This window comes from Balaenoptera borealis, assembly GCF_965194805.1.
Source record: "Balaenoptera borealis genome assembly, chromosome: 12".
NCBI classification, from domain to species: domain Eukaryota; kingdom Metazoa; phylum Chordata; class Mammalia; order Artiodactyla; family Balaenopteridae; genus Balaenoptera; species Balaenoptera borealis.
Genome location: NC_138869.1, coordinates 16,893,079 through 16,919,422, shown reverse-complemented (window position 1 = coordinate 16,919,422; position 26,344 = coordinate 16,893,079). Strand labels below are relative to the sequence as shown.

Genomic DNA, 26,344 nt, shown 5'->3' with positions numbered 1-26,344 from the left:
GGGGTGGGTGGGATGGAAGTGGGGAGAAAAAACACTGTAAGAACATGGTAATTCCATCATCCTCAGAGTGTGACAAAAGCAGATGCATTCATATGGCTTCTTATACGAGACCGTGAGAACTTGTCAAATAAGGACCATATTCAATACAAGGTAGTTGACAAGATTATCATACTGATATGTTGGTAATCTGAATTAATTGCATAGTGATCCATCACAGATTACACTAAGTGAAGGAGAAAATAAAAATAAACACTGAGCTGGAATAGATTTTCAGGAGGAGCAAGCAGCAAATGACTAATCCAGAGGCAGTGGTAAATAAGGGATAATTCTTATTCTCTTACCCATTTACTGAAAACATAAAGGGGACTGAAAAAAATATGGGCAAAAATAGTTATACGTTTTACTCTTATATAAATAAACAATTTCAAATTCAGAAGCACCAACAAAGGGTCTTCAAAAGAGTTATCCTTCTTGTCTAGAAATTATTGTATTGGCCTATAGTGATCTTTATACTCTATTAAAATGTTCTGTACAGGGCTTCCCCGGTGGTGCAGTGGTTAAGGATCCGCCTGCTAATGCAGGGGACACGGGTTCGAGCCCTGGTCCGGGAAGATCCCACATGCCGCGGAGCAACTAAGCCCATGTGCCACAATTAATGAGCCTGCGCTCTAGAGCCCACAAACCACAACTACTGAGCCCGCATGCCACAGCTACTTAAGCCCGCACGCCTAGAACCCGTGCTCCGCAACAAGAGAAGCCACCGCAGTGAGAAGCCCGCGCACCACAACAAAGAGTAGCCCCTGCTCTCCACAACTAGAGAAAGCCTGAGCGCAGCAACGAAGACCCAATGCAGCCAAAAATAAATAAAATAAATAAATTAAAAAGGAAAAAATGTTCTGTATAATTTGTAATCTTGGGACAGGTGACATTCTCATTCAGTCTTAATTTCTTTATTTGAAAAAGAGTGGCGAACTCAAGGCCTTCTGAAAATTCTTTCAACTCTACTATTTTAGGAGATGCTATTACAAAAGGTGATAGTTGTCCATGGATAATTGGTACTGTCAAAAGCCTATTTTAAATGAATGTAATTAATATGGGAACCAAAAATTCATAGCAAATAGTGAAATGTTTGATTGGAATGATATCATGAAAAATGAAATCAAAATTATAAAATTTTATTGCAACGTTAACAACATTTAAGTTATAAATGTAATTATGTATAAAATATCAGAATGAGCACAGCTTGAACCAAGCATTGATTATTTGGGGGCGAGAATAATTTTTTTCTGACCAATCTGAAGAGTAGAGTGAAACAATATCCTTTATTTCATGTTTGACTTTCACAGTGTGATAATCAAGTGAGTCACTTCTGTAAAAGTGTTTGAAGGCTTCATCAATTTTCCCAGGGGTCTCTCTTTCTCTTTGATATTTAAATCTTTCTCTTCTGAGGCATTTATCTTGCAATCATTCTTGTCGATTTTCTCTTAATTGCTAACTGTCTAACTCTTTAGACCCTTATGTGTCAATGGCTTTGTGTTCAATTAGAACAGTTTTCCTACTCTAGACTTTCTGAAATCCTACATTTTGGGGGCAAGATTTGTAGGATTTGAAATTTTATTTTGTAATTGCTTTGCATTGCTGAAGCACAGAATTGACAAATATTCAGTCAATAAGGTACCACCCAACATGGACAAATAGCCTGAGTCCGAGGGTAGGGGCTAACTACGTAAGAGGTCAGTTATTAGTAAACACTGTTGTGCTTTCAAGATTCCCCGCCTTCAGGTAATTCTAGGATAAAAATCAAGCAATTGAATATTCTTTCATTCTTTTATAAAAATGAATTTATAGACTTTTGCATGATTCGTTTCCGTTTTAGGGGTGAAACTAGTATTTTTCACTGAACACAGGATAATGTCATTACAGAAAAATTCTGATTTTTTTAATCTCCCCAGTGATAGAACCTTCAATGAACTAATTTTTATTTTCTGAAGTTTATATTGAGGAGAAAGAGACAAGAAAATGAGCTCATGTAATGTGCCTGAAAATCCAGTTTCTGGATATGGACCAAGGTTGGTACAATTTCAGACCAGGCCCCTGTGCATTCTCCAATAATAGAAACTGAGGTTCAGAATGCTAACATCACACCTGTTTAATTGCATGCCATGAGTTACATGCCATTATAGGAAGATTTAAAAAAATAAAATATAGATTACAAGTGAAAGGGTAAAAATAAGCTAAAAGATAAAAATTGTAGGAAAATCTTCAATGAAATGGTCCAAGCAGCTGAAATAAAAACTATCACACTCCTTTGATCAGAACTACCCACATGAGGTTCCTTTTTAAAGTTGAAACAATTTAAAAAATGGTTAGCAAAAGGCCCACACATCTGGTTATAACAGGACCAAGGACAAGACTGTACCTCACTGCTGGGGGCTCTCTCTGAATTTAAAGTTAAAATAAAGATACTTTATAATCAAATAATGTGTTTGGAACAAGCAGAAAATTACAACCAATGGTCAAATCACCCAACAAGAATTGTCAACCATAAGGTGATATCTGAACTTTATCAAATAGGGACTTGGCCTTCAGATAAGATAAGTGGCAGTAGCTGAAAGAACTTCCAACACTTACAGTCAGGACAGAGCAGGGTTTTTCCCCCTCAACACTACTGGGTAACTGTTTGTTGTGAGCTGTCCCGTGCACTGTGGGATGTTTAGCAACATTCCTGGTCTCTACCCACTAGATGCCAGTAGTACAACACCCATCTCCATCCTCCAGATTTTTAACAACCAAATGTGTCCAGACATTGCCAAATGTTCCCAGGGGGAGAAGACTGCCCCTGATGGAAAACCACTGGGACTGCAGCTCTTACTTGAGGGCAGGATTCACCCTTTTACAGTGGCTTCTATTAGGGCGCCTCTATTGTATTTCAGTGGAGAATGTCTCAAATTTTGGTCTAGAATACACCACGTTTCTGAGCATTGCTGTTGTACCACATTTGATGATTTTTATGCCACCTGTACTATTATTTACTCAGTAACATTCCTAAAAGCTATTTTTTCTTTGCACACAGATAGAACCATTCTAGATGCTTAGGAGGATAGTGAATTAATTTACTATATACAGTAGACACCTCTGTACGTCAGAGCTTTTGATGCTTCCAGGAATCTTGGCTGAGAAAAGTTGAATCTAATCTGAAACCTGGCAGCCACCCAAGACAGTCCCATCTCCCTCACTGCTCCATCAGTCATCCTCTTAACTCTATTTTTCACCCTGACTTTGCATGGAGGGAGCCTCACATGGAGATTTGCTGAGGAAAGCTCTGTCTACTTCTCATTTTCCTGGTGGGAATCCCCTTCCTCCTCTTCCTCCTATTTATTTATTTATTTATTTATTTATTTATTTATTTATTTATTTATTTATTTATAATTGACATACAACATATTGGTCTTAGGTATACACCTTAAAGCTATTTTTAATGGAAGTAAATTTATAATAAATGGAAATATATTTAAAAAGGAAACATGTATCCCACTCCCATAAATAGGAGTACAGCAGTAATTAGAAATTAATTAAATATACATACTGAAAGTAAGAACAGATATTAATTTCTAGCTAGACAGTACTGGCAACAGAAATCTCATCAGCCTGAGGTCTGCTCTCTCGGGGATTAAAAAGCGTTAGAGGAGTTAAGAGATGCCAACACCAGGCTGAGAGGTTCTCCTTGTGGTACAAAAAAAGGAAGGGAGTAATTTTCTTACTATGCTAGTCAAAGTTACTTAATGTTATGAACAACTTAAAATTATCTTCAAACAGCCAGGGGTACAATCGCACACAATGCGAAATACTCTCTTTTATCTGTGGATTTATCTGAAAGAGGTTCTCCTGAGGACATGACAACACAAGATCATTGCCAGCATGGACTTTAAAGCTGGATAACCTGCGTGGTGACCTAGAAACTGTGATAATAATTGTACCTCTTCATAAAGTTGTCATCTGAGGCTTACATGAGATAACGGATGTAAAGTAGTTAGCATGCTTGGAACATAACTGGCACACAAGGGTTTTGAAAAGTGCCAGTTCTCAAAAACAATGCCCGTCTTTGACGTTGAGTCTCGGGGGCAGTTAGCAATCTTATGGAAGTGAAACCTCTCAACCTCTCTCTCTCTCTCCCTCTACTCCCTGCCCTGACCTTCTCTCTCAAATGGTGTAAGATTCTGAATTATCACTGTGTAGAATAGTCACAGGCACTTTCTGCCCTTGACATTTCTAATTTCTTCTCAGACTCAAGAGGTTTGTGAACTTCAGCCAGGAGGGCTCGCCTGATAGGTAGGCAAACACTCCATCTGATAAGGTTCAACATCTCCAATTTGTGCCAGGTGACCTAACCTTTGGTTTACTTCGAGGCATGTAGTGTTTTCCTGTTTGGGCTAGCCAAAGGACCACATCTAATGGTGACTTCTATTCACTGTAGGTTCAGAGTTTCAGCAGTCACGTGCAAAATCCTGCACCGAGGACATCCACATTCATAGAGAGATGTTACCGACCCTCGTGCTGTGAGGAAGTAAGTGAATGAAACTAATGTTAACTGAATCACTGTGTCAGACCCTTCTTGCTTAACCTTCCTGACTATGAAGTTCCTATTATTCCCAATAAAAGATGAAAAAATTAAAGCTCAGTGAAGTTACAAAATTTGCGTAGGCTGTGATGTTTAGTAAATGGTGGCTTTGAAACCGGATCTGATTCCAATAGGCATGTGATACCTGATCTGCAGCAAACATGCCTCTGTGGAATATGAACAAATCTACTGAAAATGTTAACAGTCTGCATTTGTGTAGTACTTTAGACCTTTCAAAAGAATTTCATATCTAGTATTTCATTTGTATTTACAATCTCCCCCTTTGCAGAAAAGCAACTCTTTGATTCCAGAGGGTGGCTTACATGGAGATTCAGACGTTAACCTCATCTAGTCAACTTACCTTGTCAATAGGGGGTCATTCTAAGGCAAATGTGTGTTCTCTGGTCACTTCAAACTTGGAACCGCGGTGCCAGGGCTGGAAGAGGTTTTTATTTGTATGACTGCCTTTAATTTGGTACTGATTTATTCTTGAGCTGAGTCCAGACTATTCTAGTCTCAAAATTTCACGAAAGCCAAATTAAAATAAGATTTAGAACAGAGCAGCAAAGGGTATTAGAGGTCTCCTAAGTACAGAGATTTCATCAAACATACTCTGTGATTTCCATCTGGTACCTTTGTTTCTCCTAACCCTGGGCTGTGGACGAGTATACATTTTCATGGTCATTTTAAAACTACAGAAAATAATGGGCTCTAACATTCTAATTCAAATTATTCAGACATGCTGAAAAGATTACACACGGCTTTAAAAATCCATACCCTATCCTGATGCCTTTATTTTCTATGGGACTGCCTGGTTTCTTTCTTTCCTCACCAGTTGTTGTACTTTACCAAAACACTTGGTAACTTGGAGGCAACTTTGCATTTAAGCTTAATTTTCCTGTTCCTCAAACCCGGAGAAAAGGCAACCCGATACTCCAAATCCTATCTAAAACTAACTTCAAAAGTATGGAAGGAAAAGGCTTGCCTCTAAAAGTAACAGGGCAGGACAGGAATAAAGACGAAGACGTAGAGAATGGACTTGAGGGCACGGGGAGGGGGAAGGGTAACCCGGGACGAAGTGAGAGAGTGGCATGGACTTATATATACTCAATCTAGAAGTTGGAAAGGACAAGGAATCAGATTCTCCCCTAGAGCCTCCAGAAGGAATGCAGGCCTGCTGGCACCTTGATTTTAGCCCAGTGAAACTGATATCAGGCTTCTGATCTCCAGAACTGTAAGATAATAAATTCATGTTGTTTTTTACTTGTAGATTTGTGGTAATTTGTTATAACAGCAGTAGGAAAGGAATACACAGGCCTTTTGATTTTTGCCCTCTGGTTCTCTTTTATACTCTCCTTTGTATTGCTGCCTAAGGCACTTTGGGTAGATGAGACTGACCTGTGAATGTAACAATAATAGGTAATACGTACTGAGCCTTAATCACCGGCAAGCAATTACGCCTACCATTGTCCAGTCCTTATATCACTTAATTGTCAAAACAAGTCCATGAGACAGATCAAATGATTAATTTCCTATCTCTGGAAAATGAAGACAATTCTTAGAGAGATTCAGTAATTTATCTAAGGTCACAGAGCTTATTACTGATATATGTGCGTGGTCCGATACCTCAGTTTATGCTTTTAACTGTATCTAGTGTATGTATGTAGGTATCTCCATGTGTGGGGTATACGTGCTCTAGAAGCTCTGGTAAAACTTGGTTTAGAAAACTGTTAGCGTAAATAATATGAGAGTAAAATCACCACTTTAAAACCCCCCATGTAGAATATGCATTCACATTTTCCCAGGCAAAAAGGATTCTTTATATATTCATCTGTAGCTAGGACTTAAAGATTGACCAATTAATCAGGTCAGGTTGGAGCAGTTTTATCCAAGTGGCTCAGTTTCTGTCATGAGCCTGTGCTACAAAAAATAAGTGCAATAAAAATTAATATGTTTCCCTCATTGTATCATAATAGGTTATATTGGACTGAAATTATGTAGAGTACTTAAATTTTTGCATAGAATGTATTTGGTCATTTTCAATAACCTGACTTTATTCAACGAACTGTTAGGCCTTAGCCAGCTCAAGAAAATCATTTCGATGGTGGAGAGATGATAAAGGACCATGGCAGTTCTTATCTTTCTAAAACAGAGGTGCCTGTGGTTACTGTTCAGACTTTTTTGGGCACTTCACTCCCCCAAGTCTGGGTTTCTTCATCTATAACATGAGGCACCTTCCTGTCCTATCTATCCAGTGGGGTTGTTGGGAGGCTGAACCAGATCACATGTGTGAAAGCACTTAGAAAACAGAAGCCCTACTGAAATAGAAAAGGATTCTCGTTAAACTTTAATTGTAACAGAAAATACACAACATTAGATATTAAAATCTCAATCTTTCGAAAGCAGTTTTTAGGAAGAGGGAAACAGATACTGAAATATCCTTAGTTTTATGAAGTTTCAGTTTAAGAAGATGGAGATTCTCTTTGTTCTGCTGGAAGCCCGGGAAGCAGCAGCAGCATAAGGCTGCCTAAGCTCTACCTGGATCTTTATTTACATCTGTCCGGCTCATCTTTGTGATGTGCTGGATTTCTTGGCCATACCCAGGTTTTGAGATAAGGAAAGGCCTGGATGATTATAAATACTTTAACACCCTTGCTATCTTCTCCCAAGATCAGCAGATACTCAAAGTATCTCACCGACCCCTTTAGGTCTGAACTGAATCAGAGGACAGCCTTCCTCTTAGTTCCTCTGAGCCAATTTCTGGCATCTGCTCAGGGAAAGATAATGGAATAACACATGGGTTCAGGAGGAAGCTGCTAGCCCTGACATAAAACACAGAGTTCTCACTGTGCCTCCAACACCTGGAATAGGGCCTGGCATGAGACAAGACCCGGTAAGTGTTTATCAAGTGTCAAATGAAGGCAGAGGCCACTTTCGAGGTAGGTGTAAGAAGTCAAAACAGGGTGCGATATAATCGCTGCAGTAGGAAGATGAGAAAGAAGAGGAAAAAGGAGAAATTACTACAGAAACTGCCCTACCCTTAGCATTTATTATTCTCATACAATGAATTAGCAAGTAAAAAATATACAGCAGAAATGTGAAATACTGAATGTAATTCAAAGGTCCATGACACAATAAAGATGGAGATTTACCAGAAAGATGACCCCTTAGTCCAAATTTGATGGATTAAACCAGACTTTGACTCCAAACCCTGGCTCCATCATTTACAAACTGTGTGATTTTAGTCAAATTCCTTATCTTCTCTGTTTCAGTTTCTGTTTTTGTAAGGTGAGATAATAATAATTCTACCTCTAAAGTTGTTGTGAATATTAAATGAGTTAATATATAAAAGTTTAGAGAAGTACATAAGCATGTATTTACTATGGTATCAGCCTACCATAGTAAATAATACATGTTTATTATGGTAGGCCGATAATGGCTCCCAAAGATATGCCCACAGCTGAATCCCTGGGTGATAGTTAATTTTATGTGTCAGCTTGGCAGGACCATGGTGCCCAAATATTTGGTCAAACATTATTCCAGATTTTTCTATGAAGTGTTTCTTGGATGAAGTTAACATTTAAATAAGTAGACTTTGAATAAACCAGATTACCTTCCATAATGTGTGTGAGCCTTATCCAATCAGTTGAAGGCCTTAATAGAACAAAGACTGACCTTCTCTGAGCAAGAAGGAATTCTGCCTGCAGACTACTTTTGGACTTGAACGTCAACTCCTTCCTAGGTCTGCAGCCTGTTGGCCTACCCTGCAGATTTTGGACGCACCAAGCCCCTCACAGTACCATCAGACAATTCCTTAAAATAAATCTCTCAATCAATCAGTCAATCAATCTATGTGTGTGGTGTGTGTGTGTGTGTGTGTGTGTGTGTATACACACATATATACACATATATGTATATATATGCATACTATACCTCATTTTATTGTACTTTGCTTTATTGAGCTTCACAGATATTGCATTTTTTTTTTACAAACTGAAGGTTGGTGGCAACTTTGCATCGAGCAAGTCTATCGGCGCCATATTTCCAATAGCATTTGCTCACTTCATGTCTCTGTGTCACATTTTGGTAACCCTCACAATATTTCAAACTTTTTCATTATTATTATATTTGTTATGGTGATCTGTGATCAGCAATCTTTGATGTTACTGCTACAACTTACTGAAGGCTTAGAAGATGGTTAGCATTTTCAAGCAATAAAGTATTTTTAAATTAAAGTATGTACTTCTTTTTTTAGACGTAATGCTATTGCACACTTAATAGACTACATTATAGTGTAAACAAAACTTTTATATACCCTGGGAAACCAAAAAAATCCATGTGACTTGCTTCATTGTGATATTTTATTTCCTTTATTGTGGCAGTCTGGAACCGAACCTGCACTATCTCTGAGGTGTGTGTGTACATATATATACACACACATATACACCCTATTGTGTGTGGACATATATATGCATCTCTCTGTGTGTACACACACACACACATCCTGTTGGTTCTGTTTCTCTGGAATACTATGACTAATATAACCTGGAACCTGTGAGTGTTACCTTATTTGAAAGAAGGGTCTTTGAAGATGTGATTAAATTAAGGATTTTGAGGTGGAGAGATTATCCTGGATTATCTGGGTTGGGTTCTAAATTCAGTCACAAGTGTCCTTATAAGAAGCAGACAAAGGGGGAGAAACACACATAGAGGAAAAGGTGATGTGAAGATGAAGGCAGAGATTGGAGTAATGTGGTCACAAGCCAAGGAATGCCAAGGAATACGAAAAGTCCCCCAGAAACCAGAGGAGTCAAGAAACGGGTTCTCCCCAGAGCCTCCAGAGGAAACATGGTCCTGCTGACACATTGATTTTGAACTCCCAGAACTGTGAGAGACTATGTTCCTATTATTTTAAGCTACCAAGTTTGTGGTAATTTGTTATAGCAGCCCTAGGAAACTAATACACTTACCATATAGGTATTTTCTATTAATATTCAGTAACTCCTCACTTACTAACCATAAAACCTCAAGTAGTTTTAACAATGCCCAGAACCAGGAAGAAAACAAGTAAAATTTCTGAATATCCATATCAGTGTTTATCCATGAATATTTTCTCACATTACTCCACAGATCCTGACTCAGAGGACCACTCTAAATGCTGACCCTTATTATTACAGATACTGATGGAGAAAATTTCCCCTCCCCTGGCTCCATGGAGGATAGTACCCCCAAACGGCCTTGATCCCCACTGAGGGTAGGTGGGGGAGCTCACGTCTGAGTCCCTCCATGAATCATCCACCCGCCCCAACCGGGTTGTCTAGCAGCACTCAGCGGAGCCATCCCTAGAAGGAGGGGCCCCAACCACCATGGTACTGAGAGAAGCATCGTCAACACTTTCGTGTTTGAGGGTCCAGGGGAGAAGCTGGAACCTGGGTCCAAAGTTGGCAAACACAACGGGAGCTCATCTTTATCCTGCATTCTGGTGTTGGCTCATGGACTGGGACATGCCAAACGTTTTGGACAAGGGAAAGTTTGCTTCAACCTGGCATCATGGCAATCTCTAGGGCGGAGTGTAAAATCAAGGACCCAGCTCTGCACAAGGCTCCTGGTAGAACCATCCAGGCCCGCTGCTGTGGGTGTCTTACCTGTGCTCCTAAATCCTCTAGCGTGAGTGCCCTTGACCTCCAGTCATTTGTGCGGCCCTTCATTATTTTTCAATATCTCTGTACCACCTGTATGTTTATTCTTTAAATAAACTCACCACTTCTACCATAGCTTCATCCTACACAATCCATAAATTCATGAGTTTGATGCAATGTGATAGTTATGTTACTCAAATAGTCATCGGGTACATATTTATACCATTGAAAACTATCCTGGGTATCTTCCGTCATCAACCTATCACGATGTATCACATGTGCACTATGGAAACAAATGCTGCCATTATGGATACGTGACTTGGAGTTGGGGCTCACTGGGGCCTTCGAGGGCCTCCTAAGTGGGGCTTGGGTGTGGCGTAGGGGACCAGAAACTCATTTTCTACTTAGTGCTAACAATATTAGCAAATGGGCAAGATAAAACACCCATCTCCACCCATCTGCCCTAAATTCTTCTCATTCCAACCCCTCTAGGGGAGAAAGAGGCTCTCTTCCAATCCCCCAGAGCAGGGGAGGACTGAGCTATTTCCCTGACAGGCTAGAAGTGGCAAAAGGACAAGGTGGCCTTCAGATGGCAATGACCAGAAGTCTGCTAACGGGAAGGAATCTGTAGAGACTCTGAGTCAGGCAGCCAAGGCACGACGCCTTGACAATCCAGTCAGGTGGGAATTGCACCGGGAAACTATATTCACACCTGGGGATCAAGGATTTAGGAATCAATCAGCAGCGACAGGTGGGTCTACTCCCATACAGTGGTGGGAATGGAATATCTGGGACTTCGGACAACCCTGAGCAATGGCAGAGGTCCTGGTAGATGACCCCGGAAAATAAACTCACCATTCACGGAAACTCAGCAGCTGGCTTATTCCAGAGTAGGGCATAGTCCTTCTTTCTCCTCGGTTTCTCCAGATAGCTCCACATTCATGACCTAATCACATCTCAAGTTTTTAAGCTGTTCTCTGCCCCCTCCCGTTACATGGTAAAACCTGAGTAACATCCCTCTCCAGGGTTCCACCTTACACTGGTTTCATTTGCACTCCGTGCTGGGTCTCCTAGGCAAAGCAGCATAAGGGTGGGGGAGTGTCTGAAAGGGGGACACTGCCTTGTCACACCAGCACTCAGCAGCATCTCCCAGAATGAAGTAGCTGAGTTTTATTCACCCCAGTACATGGGAGTGACAACCCCTCTGGATACCTCCCACATCTGTCCTCTCTGCTCATCCTCATACCTCAGTACATCTGACTTTGCTTAGAAAACACCTCCTAAGAAATGGACACCTGGCACTACTTTCCCTAGACAAGTTCTATTGCTTCTGGCATCATCAGTCATAGAAAGATCTTTTAAAATGTGAATAACTTGATTCATTTATATAAAAGGTCAATATTAGAAAATGTCTTCCCCCTGTGTCTCATCTACACCTTAACATAATGTTCTATACTTGCAGTGCGCTCTCTGTGACACTGATGCAGGGAATAAATGAGTATAGAATGAAATAATTATGGGAAAAGGCAAAATTTATTCTGAAACTGATGCTGACTTTTTTCTTTCAGTCTATTTTTTGTTTGTTTAATAAGGCATCTGAAGCTAGAAATTAAAAAATAATGATACGATAATGTCAGTTTCTTTCTAGTTGATCAACATTGGCCATAAATCTAAATTTAAATTTATATTTAATAAACCCCTCCACATTCCCTGCATCAGAGTCAGGAAACTGATTTGCTTCATCCCAATTGCTTTTCCTGCACATTAAGCTGAATACTGTATCTAATCATCTGCTTTGGTGCCTTCCAAATATACCCAACTTAAAACCTGCCTCAAAATTGGTCCAGTTGATAAACCTTGTTATCCTTTTTATATGATTTATGTTGAGTCTACCTTTTCGAACATTATTCTTAATTATCTTTGCTGCCTTGCAATTTATAACTTAGGCCACCTAAAAATTACAAGTCATTATTTGATTTAGCTTTGCTCTCACATCTTTGACAGAGCATACTTTAGCTTCTGAGAACCTTCACAGTTTGATTTTACGCTTTGCCTCTGTGTTTAATAGTTCTCTGAAGCAAAAACAACAAGATATTCTAAAAGCTTCTTCTAGTAAGTGTGAAAAAACAGAGATGGGATAGAAATTCGTGTGGTACGTGGGTGGTGGCAGGAGGAGAGCTTTGAAATGAGTTTCTACCAACATTTTTGAAATAACGTTAGCAACTGTACACAGTTCAGATCGTGCAACCATGCCTTTTTGTATCATCCAAACTTGGGAGACCAAATACCCACTCAGACTGAATATATGCTGCCTCTTGATCAGTAGTTATGGGCTGCTGAAGACACCATTTCGTACAGACTGTATAAAATATAAACTTCTGTGTTAGAGTGTGTTTTGATGAATCATAGGTTGACCTTTCTATAGGTCAAAGTGGTTCAGTGGTGGTAATTTCAAAGGGTTCAACCTAAAAGTGGCGAAACCTAAACCTTCTCTGCCCTCTCAGTAAAGACTGCCAGTGTTCTACAAATCCCAGTGATGGAGTCATGTCACTGAATCCAGTAGATCAAAACTGCTGTTAGTGGAGTAGGGGCTGGGCATAGGGGTCTACTTCTAATGGTGGTGCACTTGGCACAGAAGGGGGAAAAGCTGTGGAGATTTAACCCAGCTCCAGATTAGCTCCTATGTTTTGGACCATATGAAAATTTTACATGTTCCTTCCAAATCTTGTCTGTCAATCTGTAGCTACTCCGCATTCACGGAAGGTTTAACTAAAGCCTAAGTAGCTCACTTCTTCCATGATGTGATTATTCCCAAGGCTATGGGTCTAATCCTTTTCCTACATCCTTTCCTCCCATAAGAATATGGCAACATATTTTTTGAACTTTTAAATAATATAAACTTTTTGTGAAATATTTAAACAATTCAGCAGAAGTAAAATTTCCCTCATTATCCTGAGTCCCCATGAGATAACCAGATCACCCAGATTCTTTTATGCATACATATAAACACATACATCTTAAATGAAAAATAGGTCACGCTATATTTCCTATTCTGTATCGCGTTTCGATCACATGAAAGTACACTGTAGACATTTTCAAATGTCACTACTTAAGGATCTGCTGTAATCATTAAAACCATTGAACAGTATTCTACTCTATCACCATACCATCATTTAAAAAGTTAATTTCCCCAAAACTGGACAGCTAAATGCAAAAAGATAAAACTAGACCACTATCTCACACCATACACAAATATTAACTCAAAATGGTTAAAAACTTCAATATAAGACCTGAAACCCTAAAACTTCCAGAAGAAAACATATATAGTATGTTCTCTGATATTGGTCTTACAATAGCCTTCTAGATGTGTCCCTTTAGGCAAGGGAAACAAAAGCAAAAATAAACAATTGGGATTATATTAAACTAAAAAGCTTCTGCACAGCAAGGAAACCATCAAAAAAAAAATGAAAAGACAACCTACTGAATGGCAGAAGATAGGTCACATAAGGGGCTAATACCCAAAATATATAAAGAACTCATACAACTCAACAACAAAAAACCAAACACTCCAATGAAAAAATGGGCAGATGAGCTAAAAAGACATTTTTTTCTCAACAAATACACACTGATGGCCAACAGGCACATGAAAAGAGGTTCAACATCACTAATGATTAGGGAAATGCAAATCAAAACCACAATGAGATATCACCTCACACCTATGAGAATGGTTATTATAAAAAAAAAGAAATAACAAGTGCTGATAAGGATGTAGAGAAAAGGGACCCCTCATGCACTGTTAGTGGGAATGTAAATTGGTGCAGCCACCATGAAAGACAATATGGAGATTCCTCAAAAAATAAGAATAGAACTATCATGTAACCTCGGTATCCCACTTCTGGTTATTTATTCAAATAATATGAAAACACTAATCTCAAAAGATATCTATAACAGCCAAGATTTGGAAACAACCTAAGTGCCCATCAATGTATGAATGGATAAAGAAGATGTGATATATACATGCATACATACATGTAAACATAAACACAATGGAGTACTACTCAGCCATAAAAAAGATGAAATATTGTCATTTGTGACAATAGGGATGGACCTTAAGGGTATTACATTAAGTGAAATAAGTCAGGTGGAGAAAGATTATTTCACTCATGTGAGGAAGTAAAAAGCATATAAACAAAGAAAACCAAAATAAATGAACAAAACAAACCAAACAGAAACAAAACAAGTAGATACAGAGAACAGAGTAGTGGTTACCAGAGGGGAAGAGGCCAGAGGTAAGGAGAAATGGGTAAAGGGGATCAACTGTATGGTGATGGACGGAGGATAAATTTTTGGTGGTGAGCACATTCTAGGGCATACAGAAGTAGAAATATAATGGCATACACATGAAACATACAATGTTATAAATCAAATGTTACCCCCCAAAAATCCCCCAAATAGGGACGTTTGGGCTTCTTCCAATTTTTTATTATTATGAACAATTCTGCAGTAAACATTCTTGTACATGCACCTTTGTAAGTTTATACAATTATTTCCTCAGAATCAATTACTAGAGGAGGAATTGCTAGGTTAACAGGAATGCACATGCCACATGCTGATTCACACGTTCAGGTGGCTTTTGAAGTTACACGCCCACCAGGAGTTTATAAGAGTTCACTTCCTGTACCTTAACCAGCCCTGAGTATCAGTATACCTTTTGGTCTTCTTTAGTTTGATAGAGAGCTAATGATATTACTATTTCACTTCAGTTTATTAATTCTTAGGGTGGTAAAGAACTTTGCATACATACAATGACATTTGGATTTCTTCTTTAGTGATTTCTTTTCTATTTGTCAGGACTCTTGCAATTACAAGTTATCCATCTCGAATTGGTCTAAAACAAGTCAACCAACAAGAATGCCATGTATTGGGTCACCAGCTGGGAGAGACACAGGAGTGGCTCAGAAAACTGAAGGAAGGACTGGACTGTTCTAGGAATGTTATACAGGACTCACTGAGGTAATGGATGGAAAACATTAAGCCCAGTTCTGGCACATAGTAGGTGCTCAGTAAATTACTGAATGAATGAAGCAAGTACATCCCTGCTATACATCGCTGTTTAATGAAAGATGTGCTGACTGGATATTATGGACTAGATCCCAGGAGGTCAGTGGAACTAACAGAATCAGACTCACATTAATGAACTGAGACCATATTGCATCTACCTTCTATTGAAAGCTACTTAAAGCCACCAATCCTTATTCTTGTCCTGTGTAATAAGATACTATAGAAATCCATTTGGTCTCATGTAATGTGAGAATATGTACAGTGAAATTCACATACTTCATTTTTTTTTTTCAGATTCTTTTCCTGTACAGGTTATTACAGGATATGGAGTAGAGTTCCCTGTGCTATGCATTAGGTCCTTGTTGATTACCTATTTTATATATAGCCGTGTGTATATGTTAATCCCAAACTCCTAATTTATCCCTCCCCTCCACCTTTCCCCTTTGCAGAGCACAGAATCTTAAAAGGGAAAGTTCAGGACATGGAAGTAACCTAAGTGTCCATCGACAGAGGAATAGATAAAGAAGATGTAGCACATATATACAATGGAATATTACTCAGCCATAAAAAGAAATGAAATTGAGTTCTTTGTAGTGAGGTGGATGGACCTAGAGTCTGTCATACAGAGTGAAGTAAGTCGGAAAGAGAAAAACAAATACTGTATGCTAACACATATATATGGAATCTAAAAAAAAAAAGGTCATGAAGAACCTAGGGGCAGGACAGGAATAAAGATGCAGATGTAGAGAATGGACTTGAGGACACGGGAAGGGGGAAGGGTAAGCTGGGACGAAGTGAGAGAGTGGCATGGACATTATACACTACCAAATGTAAAATACATAGGTAGTGGGAAGCAGCCACATAGCACAGGGAGATCAGGTCGGTGTTTTGTGAGCACCTAGAGGGGTGGGATAGGGAGGGTGGGAGGGAGACAGATGCAAGAGGGAGGAGATATGGGGATATATGTATATGTATAGCTGATTCACTTTGTCATAAAGCAGAAGCTAACACACCACTGTAAAGCAATTATACTCTAATAAAGACGTTAAAAAAAAAAAATTCCTTCCAGTTCTAAAATTTCTTTTTCTAAAAAGTAACTCTTATGAGATAATAGCAAGGGGCCATCAGTAGACAGGGTTTCTTAGATTCCTTGACTTCAAAGGCAGCTTGTCTTGCATGGAGAATTTATACATATATTCAAGCTTACTGAGGGAAAATTTACAAACAGTGAAGTTTACCCTTTTTTGGTACACAATTCTATGAGTTTTGACAAACACATACAAGCATGTAACCACCACCACAATCTGATATAGTTCCATCACCCCCTTTACCATCAATCCCCTCACCCATCCAGTCCCTGGGAACCGGTGGCCTGTTTCCTCTCCCTATAGTTCTGTCTTTTCCACAAAGTCATATGAACATAGTCACAGAGTATACATAGACTTCTGAGTCTGGTTTCTTTCACTTTGTTACATTCGAGAGTCATCCTTGTTACTGTTTGCATCCCTTTTCTTTAGTGAGTTCACCCCCTTTTTATTACTGAGCATTCCGTTGTGAATATACCACTACATATTTATCTACTAATCAGAGATAAATTATGAAAAAAGTAGCAATAAACATTTGAGTGGATCAATGTTTAAATATCTAGGAATGAGATTGCTGGGTCATATGGTGGATGTATTTTTAACTTTATTAGATAATGCCAAGTTTTGCTTTCCCATCACAACAATTTTTGTACTCATTATGCATTCATCAGACATTTAGGAGCGTTCCAATTAGTTTCTGTATTAGTTTTCTACTGCTGTTATAACGAATTGCCACAAACTTGGTGGCTTTAAGCAGCACACGCTTATTATTTTGTAGTTCTGGAGGTCAGATATCCAAAACATCTCATTTCTCCCTTAAAAAATCTAATATAGGTTATCAGGCTTGTAAAACATGTAGTAAACACTATTCAAAAGAAAGAGTCAGAAGAATAGAGGATGGCAGGTGGTGGCAGACTGCACTTCTTTCTGGAGGCTCTAGGATGAGAAGATTTCCTTGCCTTTTCCAGCTCCTCTTGGCTGCCCACATTCTTTGGCCTGTGGCCCCTTCCATCTTCCACACCAGCAATGGTTGGTGGAGTCTTTCTCACATGGCTTCACTCTGACACGGATGCTTCACCTTCATTTTCCACATTTAAAGGATCGTTGTGACTATGCTGGATACTTGGCTAGTCCAGGATAATCTCTTTACTTTAGAGTCAACTGATTAACAAATTTATTTTGATTTGCAATCAAAATTGCCCCTTGCCATGTAACATTACATATTCACAGGTGTGGGGGGTTAGGACGTGGACTTCTTTGGGGGCTGGGTAGGTGGGCAGCATTATTCTGCCAACCATGGTTTGCAACCTCACAGGCATATAATATTGTCAATTAAAAAAATTAAGTCATTCTAATGGTTGTATAATCATTGCTCATTATGGTTTTAAATTGCATTTCCCTAATGACTAATAACGTTGAACATCTTTTCATGTATGTCTTTGCCACCATACGTCTTCTGCGGTAAAATGTTTGTTCAAATTTTTGCCTATTTAAAAAAATGGGTTGTTTATTTTCTTATTATAGAGTGTGAGAATTCTTTATATATTCTTGACTGTAGTCTTTTATCAGATAGGAATTTTGCAGATACTTTCCTTTGGCCTATGGCTTTTATTTTCATTTTCTTTAACAGTATTGTTGAAAATAAGATTTTAATTTTAATGACATCCAATTTATCACTCTTTTTCTTTTATGAACCATGCTTTCTGTGTCTTAAGAAATCTTTACTAAACCCAGGGTCACAAAGGTTTTCTTCTACAAATTTTGTACTTTTAGGTATCACATTTGGATCTATGATCCATTTTGTGTTAAATTTTTATTAAATTTAGCTAATCTGGGTTCAGGATTATTTTGTTGAACATGGATAGCCAACTGTTTCAGGACCATTTCTTAAAAAGAAGAAATTTAATTTTTACCCTCATACACTTCTTTTGTTTAAAAGACCGTGAAGGAAAACTTTTTAGCCATTTTGATTTTTCATCACTTCAGAACTTTTCAACTGTTTATGATTTTTCATTACCTATGTGCTAATGACAACACACTCTTGAAACCAAAACATTTATTCATTACAGACCAGGTTAGACACATACCAAGATGGTCAATACACAGCCCCAGATTTATGATAAATAATTGATTTCTCACTGTCATGAGTTGAGCCTAAATAATTTGATTATGTGTTTAACTAGTAATAGAAACTCATTAGCAGGATTCTATTTCATGCTTGTTTGCACCTGCAAACAATTTCTTCTTCTTTAAGGGATTATTCCATTTGGTCTGCCTGATATAATTTTGCTCAGTAACACTATATTGATGACCATCACTGAAGATCACCTAGAAGTACAAAGAGATCTCACTCACCCCTTCCCACCTGGCTTGATTACATCTTCATACCACCCTGGTGCCTTCCTGGCACAAAAGCCTTGGAGTTCCATGTTTGGTTTTGAGAGCTGACTCTCAGTGACTTAAGGGAAGTTAGTTAAGCCAAGAATAAAGCCTGGGAGGCCCATAGAGCAGATTCTTAAAATCGCATCTGTGTGTATATGATAAACTTCTGACATTTGTTTTTCGTGATCATTCAGTTTAAGTGTTCTGTTCTGTCTGTGTGGAGTGGGTTGGAGGGAAGAAGATTTAAAATACCGACTGATTTGGAAATCACTGGAAACTGCCTTTTACCATAAAGAACCAGTGATGATGCCTCAGACCCAAATATCACTGGCTGATGCAGAACATAGATTCTCCTTTTGTTTTGAATATGAGCTCACAAAGCCCTTGAATCAGATTGAAGTTGGATTCTTAGGGATGGGTGTGAACATTGACTGATCCAATGTATTTGTGACTGCCTCTTCTTTTTTTCCTTCGTTATTTACAGGATTCACTTATCCACAGTCCTTCAGAGCAGAGAGTAGCAAGGATGCAACAACCCAGGGTCAGTATTTTGAGTTACTTCACCAACTATATGGAAGTAGCTATAGAGCCAAAGATCTTGGATTCCTGATGTAAAAATCAGCAAGGAAGAGGCCTGCAAAAACCTGAAAAGTGGTGGGTAAATTATGCCTACCCACGACCTTTAGGAAATATTTTATACACGTTAATAACCCTAGGAAGACCTGCAGCGAAGAATTTTGTTAGTTTCCCAAACATGTTGGAGCATGGGACACTTGTGTTCTCAGCACACCTGTGAACCTGAGGCTCAGCGTCTGCAGGACGGCACTTTGGGAAATGTTGACCTGGAATGCTGAAGGCTGGAACGTGCTCAGAGGTTATCCCATTTATGCTACTTTTTCTTATTCTCTGAGTGTCTTAGCTTTTTCTTCCACTCCCCTAATCACAATGAATTTCAGTTTTCTTCCATCCTGTTAGACATTTAATGTTTCCAAGTAATATTGGGCCGATGAGATTTATTTATTTATTTTTTGTATCCATAAAGCAATGAGAATGGTGTTAGGCCTCTCGTAAAAAAAGAAGATAATAATGTTAACTAGCCTTATTATTAGGAAGCTTAAATAAAATATTGTCCTTGGAAATCCTTAGTAAAATGTATAGTAAGAGGATGATATTTAGCTCTTCAGAGTAAATTTTTTTTTGCCTTTAAGTTGAACTGGGGCCTAGGGCAAAAATACTGAAAACATGAGGTTTCTCCTTCGGCAAACACTGCCTCTGATTTCTGTGCCACTCACGGATCTCCCCCTTTTCTGTTCTGTTGTCACGAAGTCCTTTGCCCTCTGACTCAAGCCTGTCTCAGAGAAAAATAAGACAGAACCTATTTACATTTCGAAACGAATGTAGGAAGTTGCATTTTCAGCCCAAGGTGAAGCAGGGGGGAAGTGTGTTTAGATGGGCTCTCTCCTCTCTACTGGTCACCAGCCCTGGAGTCAGGGGATGCTCAAGGCTACCGTTATTCCATATTTGGTCCCATCAGGAGGATTTTATGGGGTGTGTCATCGTGGCAGCTTTTAGCCTCCTTGAGAATCTGCACATTCTTGTGTGATTTGGGGAGCCATTTCATACTTACCTATAGAACTTTCGACTGTTTTAGGAGAGAAAGAGAATGACAGAGGCATCTCTAAGAGTCATGAGAACCCTTCCTAGAAATGCTTTGTGTCTCTGAGAGGTGATGTGGGTCCTCCAGGAGTACAAAGCTCATATCTGGGACAACGGGTGGCGCAGTAGGTGATTCTATAAGGTGGGGGGCGGGGGGAGACTAGACTTCAAGCTCTAGTGTTCAGCTTCAGCGTCACGCTGATACCACCTCCTCCCACTCCCAAAGGGTCTGACAACCATCCAATTCTTTGTTCAGTCCACCCCTGAGTGAAGGGACACAATTCAGGGCTAGCTTTCAGGTACAAATGTCCAGTGAAGAAAAATCTTCAGTGTTTTGAGACTGACATAGGACCTCAGACTTCTCTGGCTGAGATGGAACAGCAGAGGAGTAAAGTCTTCGTAAGGATGGATAAGGAAAGGAGAGGCCTGGAGACTTGTAACTTCCGTTCTTTGATTTGAGTGTCAAATTTGCAAAAGAAAATCTCTGAGGAGCTCCCCTTTGAACTGGATGATTTCAAGCATGACCTGAGAATCAGGCACACAATTAGCAATATGAGTCATGGTCCAGAGTGAAATCCCCTTGGTGAGGGGGTGATATTTTTCTTCCAGAGCACTTGGCAGCTCAAACAAAACTGTCTGCTGCGTCTGAGGCCTCCTCCTCCTGGGAGATGATATACCAATATGCCTGATAATATCTTTTGGTGTGATAGGCTGCATGTTTAAAAACAAGACTTAAAAATATACAGCATCTCACTATGAGAAGAATGAAATCACATAAGTCCTAATCTACTTGTTCAAGAAAACATGGCTAAAATAGACTACTTGCATTACTTTTGATAGCCTCTTCCTTTGGAGGGCAAACTTACTATAGTTTAGAGTTTCATCAGAGCATTCAAAAGGAGTCAGATAAAACCTGTAGGCCAGATTTTGTGGTTTTGTTTTTAATAATTTTTTCCCCTTTACATAAACAAAAAATTATCTTTATGGCTCTCTGGAGAGTAACTGACCTGTAGATAAGTTGTGTTGTTTAGTTTGCTTTATAGCCTCAAGAAAAGTTCTGAGAAATATTTTGACAGAACACCACTCACGTCATAGAATTTTCAGCCAAAGGGAAGAGCAGCTTGGTTTTTACACTGACACATTGGGGATGGTAATTTAAGGGGTGCTGCAGTAAGCTCCTGCAGTGAACCAGAGCTCATATTCTCCAAGAATTCTCCGAAGTATATGATTGGTTGGATGTCTGAGTCTTTAAGGCTGTGTTCTTGGGGTTGTGGCATTGGTGAACTGCAGTGCATCTAATACAAAGTTGCCCCGATTGGATCTCTACAGGAGTCATTAGCTTGACGGGGACGTGGCAGCTGCCAAATTTCTTGTGCATGGCAACAGCTTCACGTGGAAAATCTTTGTTTGCATGATGCAGGCAAACTGAGGTAGGCTGTTATTACTCCTCCAAAATGTCCTTTTCTGCCTCTGCTTCTCTTGTTTCCCCACGATGCACAATGAGATGAGACCAAGGGATATATAGGGATCAGAGTCCTATTGCTTTGGCTCACAATACTCAGAAAGTGCTAGAACAACCATGCAAAAGGACAAACATTGCTCCCATGATGTTCAATGTTATTTTCTTAAATTCTCTCAGAATTTCATGCTTAGAAAAACCCAGTACTCCTTTGAACTGCTGTTAGAGTATGAGAGCACTGCAGCATTTTGTATTTCCCTTTTTGCATTGGTTGCCAGGAAGCTCAGAAGTTGCTATGTGCTCTGTCTTAGTTGCATTAACCTCCATTTTCTGTACAGTTTTTCTCTCCCAAGACATCTTTATTTCATTGACTTTGCTCTTTACTTTTTCTTTGTTTTTAATCATTCTATCTGTGTCTTTCCCTATAAGCAGCTAGAAATAAGTACACAGAACACATTTATTCTACTGCAGGATATTTAACCTGGTATATTTTTGTTGCTGGTGTTCTTCAGAGCAATGGTTTTCATATTGGGGGATACTCTTTTTCACAGTCCATTCTTAGGTATATCACCAGGGGTAGTAATGAAGGGAATACTTGGTATGTGTGCTTCCAAAGAGGTTCCTTGAATTTTACATCAAGCTCCTCCACCCAGACTGAGAGCTACTGGGGAAGAGCAATATTTTAAAACTTCACTGTGATATGTTCTGATCGAATAGGTCTGGCATAGGATCCAGAAATGTGCAGTTAAAATTTGTCTTAAAGGAATGTTCACATGGCAGATTTGAAACACTGTTAGGAAGACTCTGAGAAGCAGTGACTAATCACAGTTAAACAAAACTGTGGGGCAGTGTGGAGACTAACTTCATTCTACAGGTCAAGGTCAAATGCCAATTTCATTCCCATAGAATATTCCCTGTCTCAATGGAATGACCTGGCATCTAGTCTCTGCTCTGCCTGGCATCTTGGTGACCTGAGGAGTCCATTTAAAGCCCACACCTCTCAATCACGTCATCTGTATAAAATCGGTGAGCCTGTGATCAAAAGGACTCTTTCCACCCACAAAATGCAATGATTCTTCACCACCATCCAGGGAGACGGCGAATTTAGAAACAGGAGGAATTTTAGTGCCACCAGATAAGCCATGTGCTGTGAGAATGATGGGGAAAGACTTTTCTGTAAAAAGTCAGTATGGCTTGGTTTTCTGCCAGGGAAGCGCACAGCCACTTTTGTTCTCAGCATTATATATGGGAAAAGTGAATTTACAAGTTGTGCAAAATGGTTGTTTCATCAACAGGAGTTGGAAGCCAAATGCAATTGTTAAATATTCACAATCGGGCTTCCCTGGTGGCGCAGTGGTTGAGGGTCTGCCTGCTAATGCAGGGGACACGGGTTCGAGCCCTGGTCTGGGAAGATCCCACATGCCACGGAGCAGCTGGGCCCGTGAGCCACAGCTACTGAGCCTGCGCGTCTGGAGCCTGTGCCCCGCGACGGGAGGGGCCGCGATAGTGAAAGGCCCGCGCACCGCGATGAAGAGCGGTCCCTGCACCGCGATGAAGAGTGGCCCCCGCTTGCCTCAACTAGAGAAAGCCCTCGCATGAACCGAAGACCCAACACAGCCAAAAATAAAATAAAATAAATAAATAAAGTAGCTATAAAAAAAAAAAAAAGAAAAGTGCTTTAAATATTCACAATCGATAAAACAAATCTGTAAGCTTCATTTTTCTTGGAATAAGGAAGCCTGGCTGAAAGAGATCCCTGGAAGGCACTGAGCAGCTGGTAGGGTGAATAGATGAACACGCTCTGTCTCTTTCCTTCTATACCCATTTCACCCGGGAGATAACTATTTCCCCACCTCTGAAGATGAACATTCTTTTGTAGCAATGACCACTTGAAATTAATGAGTTCATAATCCCACGTCTCTCTTGGAAGCAGTTATGTCCAAGACTAATTACCTTCAGTGTAAAAAATACCTTTATTATATTTTTTAGTAACAAACTCCTTTTTCCATTGCTGTACCTTAGAGTACAGCACATTTTAAACAGAGGAAATGTAATTAAATTAGAACTCATGGTGGAAAGCAGTGGCGGCTGATAATAATTACTTTTCAGAACACACTATAATTATTTCAAAGCATCACAGTCAATTTAGAAGGCTCGCTTTGTCTGGACTAGAGCTGCTTTGATGAAGACACTATGCCTTCATGAGTCTAGGGTTTCTTAAATTTAACTAAACTGTTTTTTTTAATGATTATGTTAATAATTACAGTACCATGATACTATTTTATGGCCACTGGAAGATAAAATTCAAATTCCCCTTCTGCCTATATGTTAAAGTTGTAACCACAAAATGTACACAATTCTTGCTCATTAACTGTTTGATAAGCCCTTGAAATTCTACAACCAATGAAAATACCTTTTTCATTTGGTACCTCCCATGTAGTATTTAATACATTAAATCAAGGCATAAGGGGGAGTTTGTTAACACCCTGATAAACCACTTGTTTTTGCTCACCCTATTTCCTCTACCTGAAACGTCTCCCCTTTTTTTCTGATTCCATGAGTAAAATTCTACGTTATCCTTCAAGTCCCAAATTAAATGCCATCTGTTATGGAATGAATGAATTCTCCCCAAAATTCATATGTTGAAATTCTAACATCCAATATGATGGTATTAGTAGGTAGGCCTGTGGAGGTAATTAGGTCATAAGGGTGGAGCCCACATGAATGGGATTAGTGCCCTTAATAAGAAAAGATAAGAGCTTGCTTCCTCCCTCTCTGTTCTCTACCATGTGAGGATAGAATGAAAAGATGGGCATCTGTAAACCAGGAAGAGGGCCTTCACCAAGAACTCGACCATGCTGGCACCCTGATCATGGGCTTTCAGCCTCCAGTGCTGTGAGAAATAAATGTTTGTTGTTTACACCACCCAGTCTATGGTATTCTGTTATAACAGCCCAAGCTCACTGCGACACCACCTCTTCCACAAAGTCTTCCTTGATTGCCACAAGAGGAGTGCATCATTCCAAATCCAAGATCCAGGAGCTTAAGTGTTCTTATCTACAGTACAGTGATCACAGGGATGTATTGACCATAAAATGAGGTAACATTTGTGGAATCTGAAAGGATACTGTTATCACCATTATGAAGCTTTCTCTGCTTACCTCTTTAGATGCTGCCAGCTTAAAGACATGGCATACAACACAAGTCAGCTAAACACTGGAGTCACCAGGGCACAATTTTCACCTCTAAGCAGTGCGTACTAATTAATTATCTGCAGAATGGTATTTTGTGTCTGAAAGAAAGCACTGGGGTCCTGAGGTAAACATACTATGCTGTTGTGTGACCTTGGAAAAGTCCCTTTACTTTTCTGGTTTTCAATTTTCTTTTGTGCACAACGAGTTTATCAAACTAAAATTTCATTAAGATTACTTTTGCCTGCAGTACTCTATAATTACAGGTGGTGCAAACCTTAAAATTGTGCCCAAGATATTTATAGCATGAAGACTAATTAACATCCTACCTAATCATGCCAACAGAGATCAAATTTCTTCTATGCAATTACCGTTTCTGGCTTCGTAAAGACAAAACAAAGCAAAATTTCGTTCTCTTACCATGCCATGCAAAGTTGATCAGTTTTGTGAAACATGCCAGGTAATTAATAACTGGAGGTGGAATGCTCCATCTCATTGTCGTAGCATCATCTTGACAAAATTGCAGAGTCCCTCCCTTTGGCAGGGAACATACTGGAATGTTTGTTGGTTCTATGGAGGGTAGAAAAAAGTAAACTCAATGATAGATCAAATAATGACTAACATTATTATCTTTATTATTATTATTTATAATAGTAGCAGTAAAGTGTTAACTTTTGCTGGGCCAGTACTCTGGGCTGGGCACTATGCCATGTCATATGGATTATATCATGTATATAATGCTGCTGAGGTAGGTATTCTCATTATTTGCTTCTACTGAGGAAACTGAGGCTCAGAATGGACAAGTAACTTGACTAGCATTACACAGCTGGTGCGTGGTAGAAATGGAATTCAAATGCAGTTTGAGCTGACTCCAAAGTCCTGGCCCTCAGCTAGAAGGTTAAACTGACCCATATGCAGTATCACTATTCAGGATTAGCATCCAGTTTGTAGAGGACCGGGCCTATAAGGTATCAACACAGAGCCTGATATTCAGCTGCTGTGTACATGAAGGGCTAACAATTATGTCATCCTGTTCTGATTTGTGTCTGTGTGTGTGTCTGTGTTTGGAGGGGGCGGTTTCCCATACATCCAAGCAATTCTCAGACACCAGATGGGTGGCCTATAATTCCACTCAATTCTGACACTATGTACTACCTGGAGACAGCATCAGACCCCACAGGTTAAGGGCTCAGTCCTACAAGACTGCCCTTACCCACTTCGGATGCTAATCACAAGTTCAGGTTGTCACCTGT

At 39.5% G+C, this 26,344-nt stretch overlaps 1 protein-coding gene across 1 annotated transcript in view; it reads right to left on the bottom strand.

Moving 5' to 3' along the window:
- CRBN (cereblon) overlaps nt 1-25,636 on the bottom strand; it is a 101,792-nt gene extending 76,156 nt beyond the window's left edge. The window contains exon 1 of the mRNA XM_082345376.1: nt 25,507-25,636. Within this exon, the coding sequence (XP_082201502.1) occupies nt 25,507-25,587 (81 nt within the window). The 5' untranslated portion in view covers nt 25,588-25,636. The remainder of the gene's footprint in view (nt 1-25,506) is intronic.
- Between the last annotated feature and the right edge of the window lie 708 nt (nt 25,637-26,344).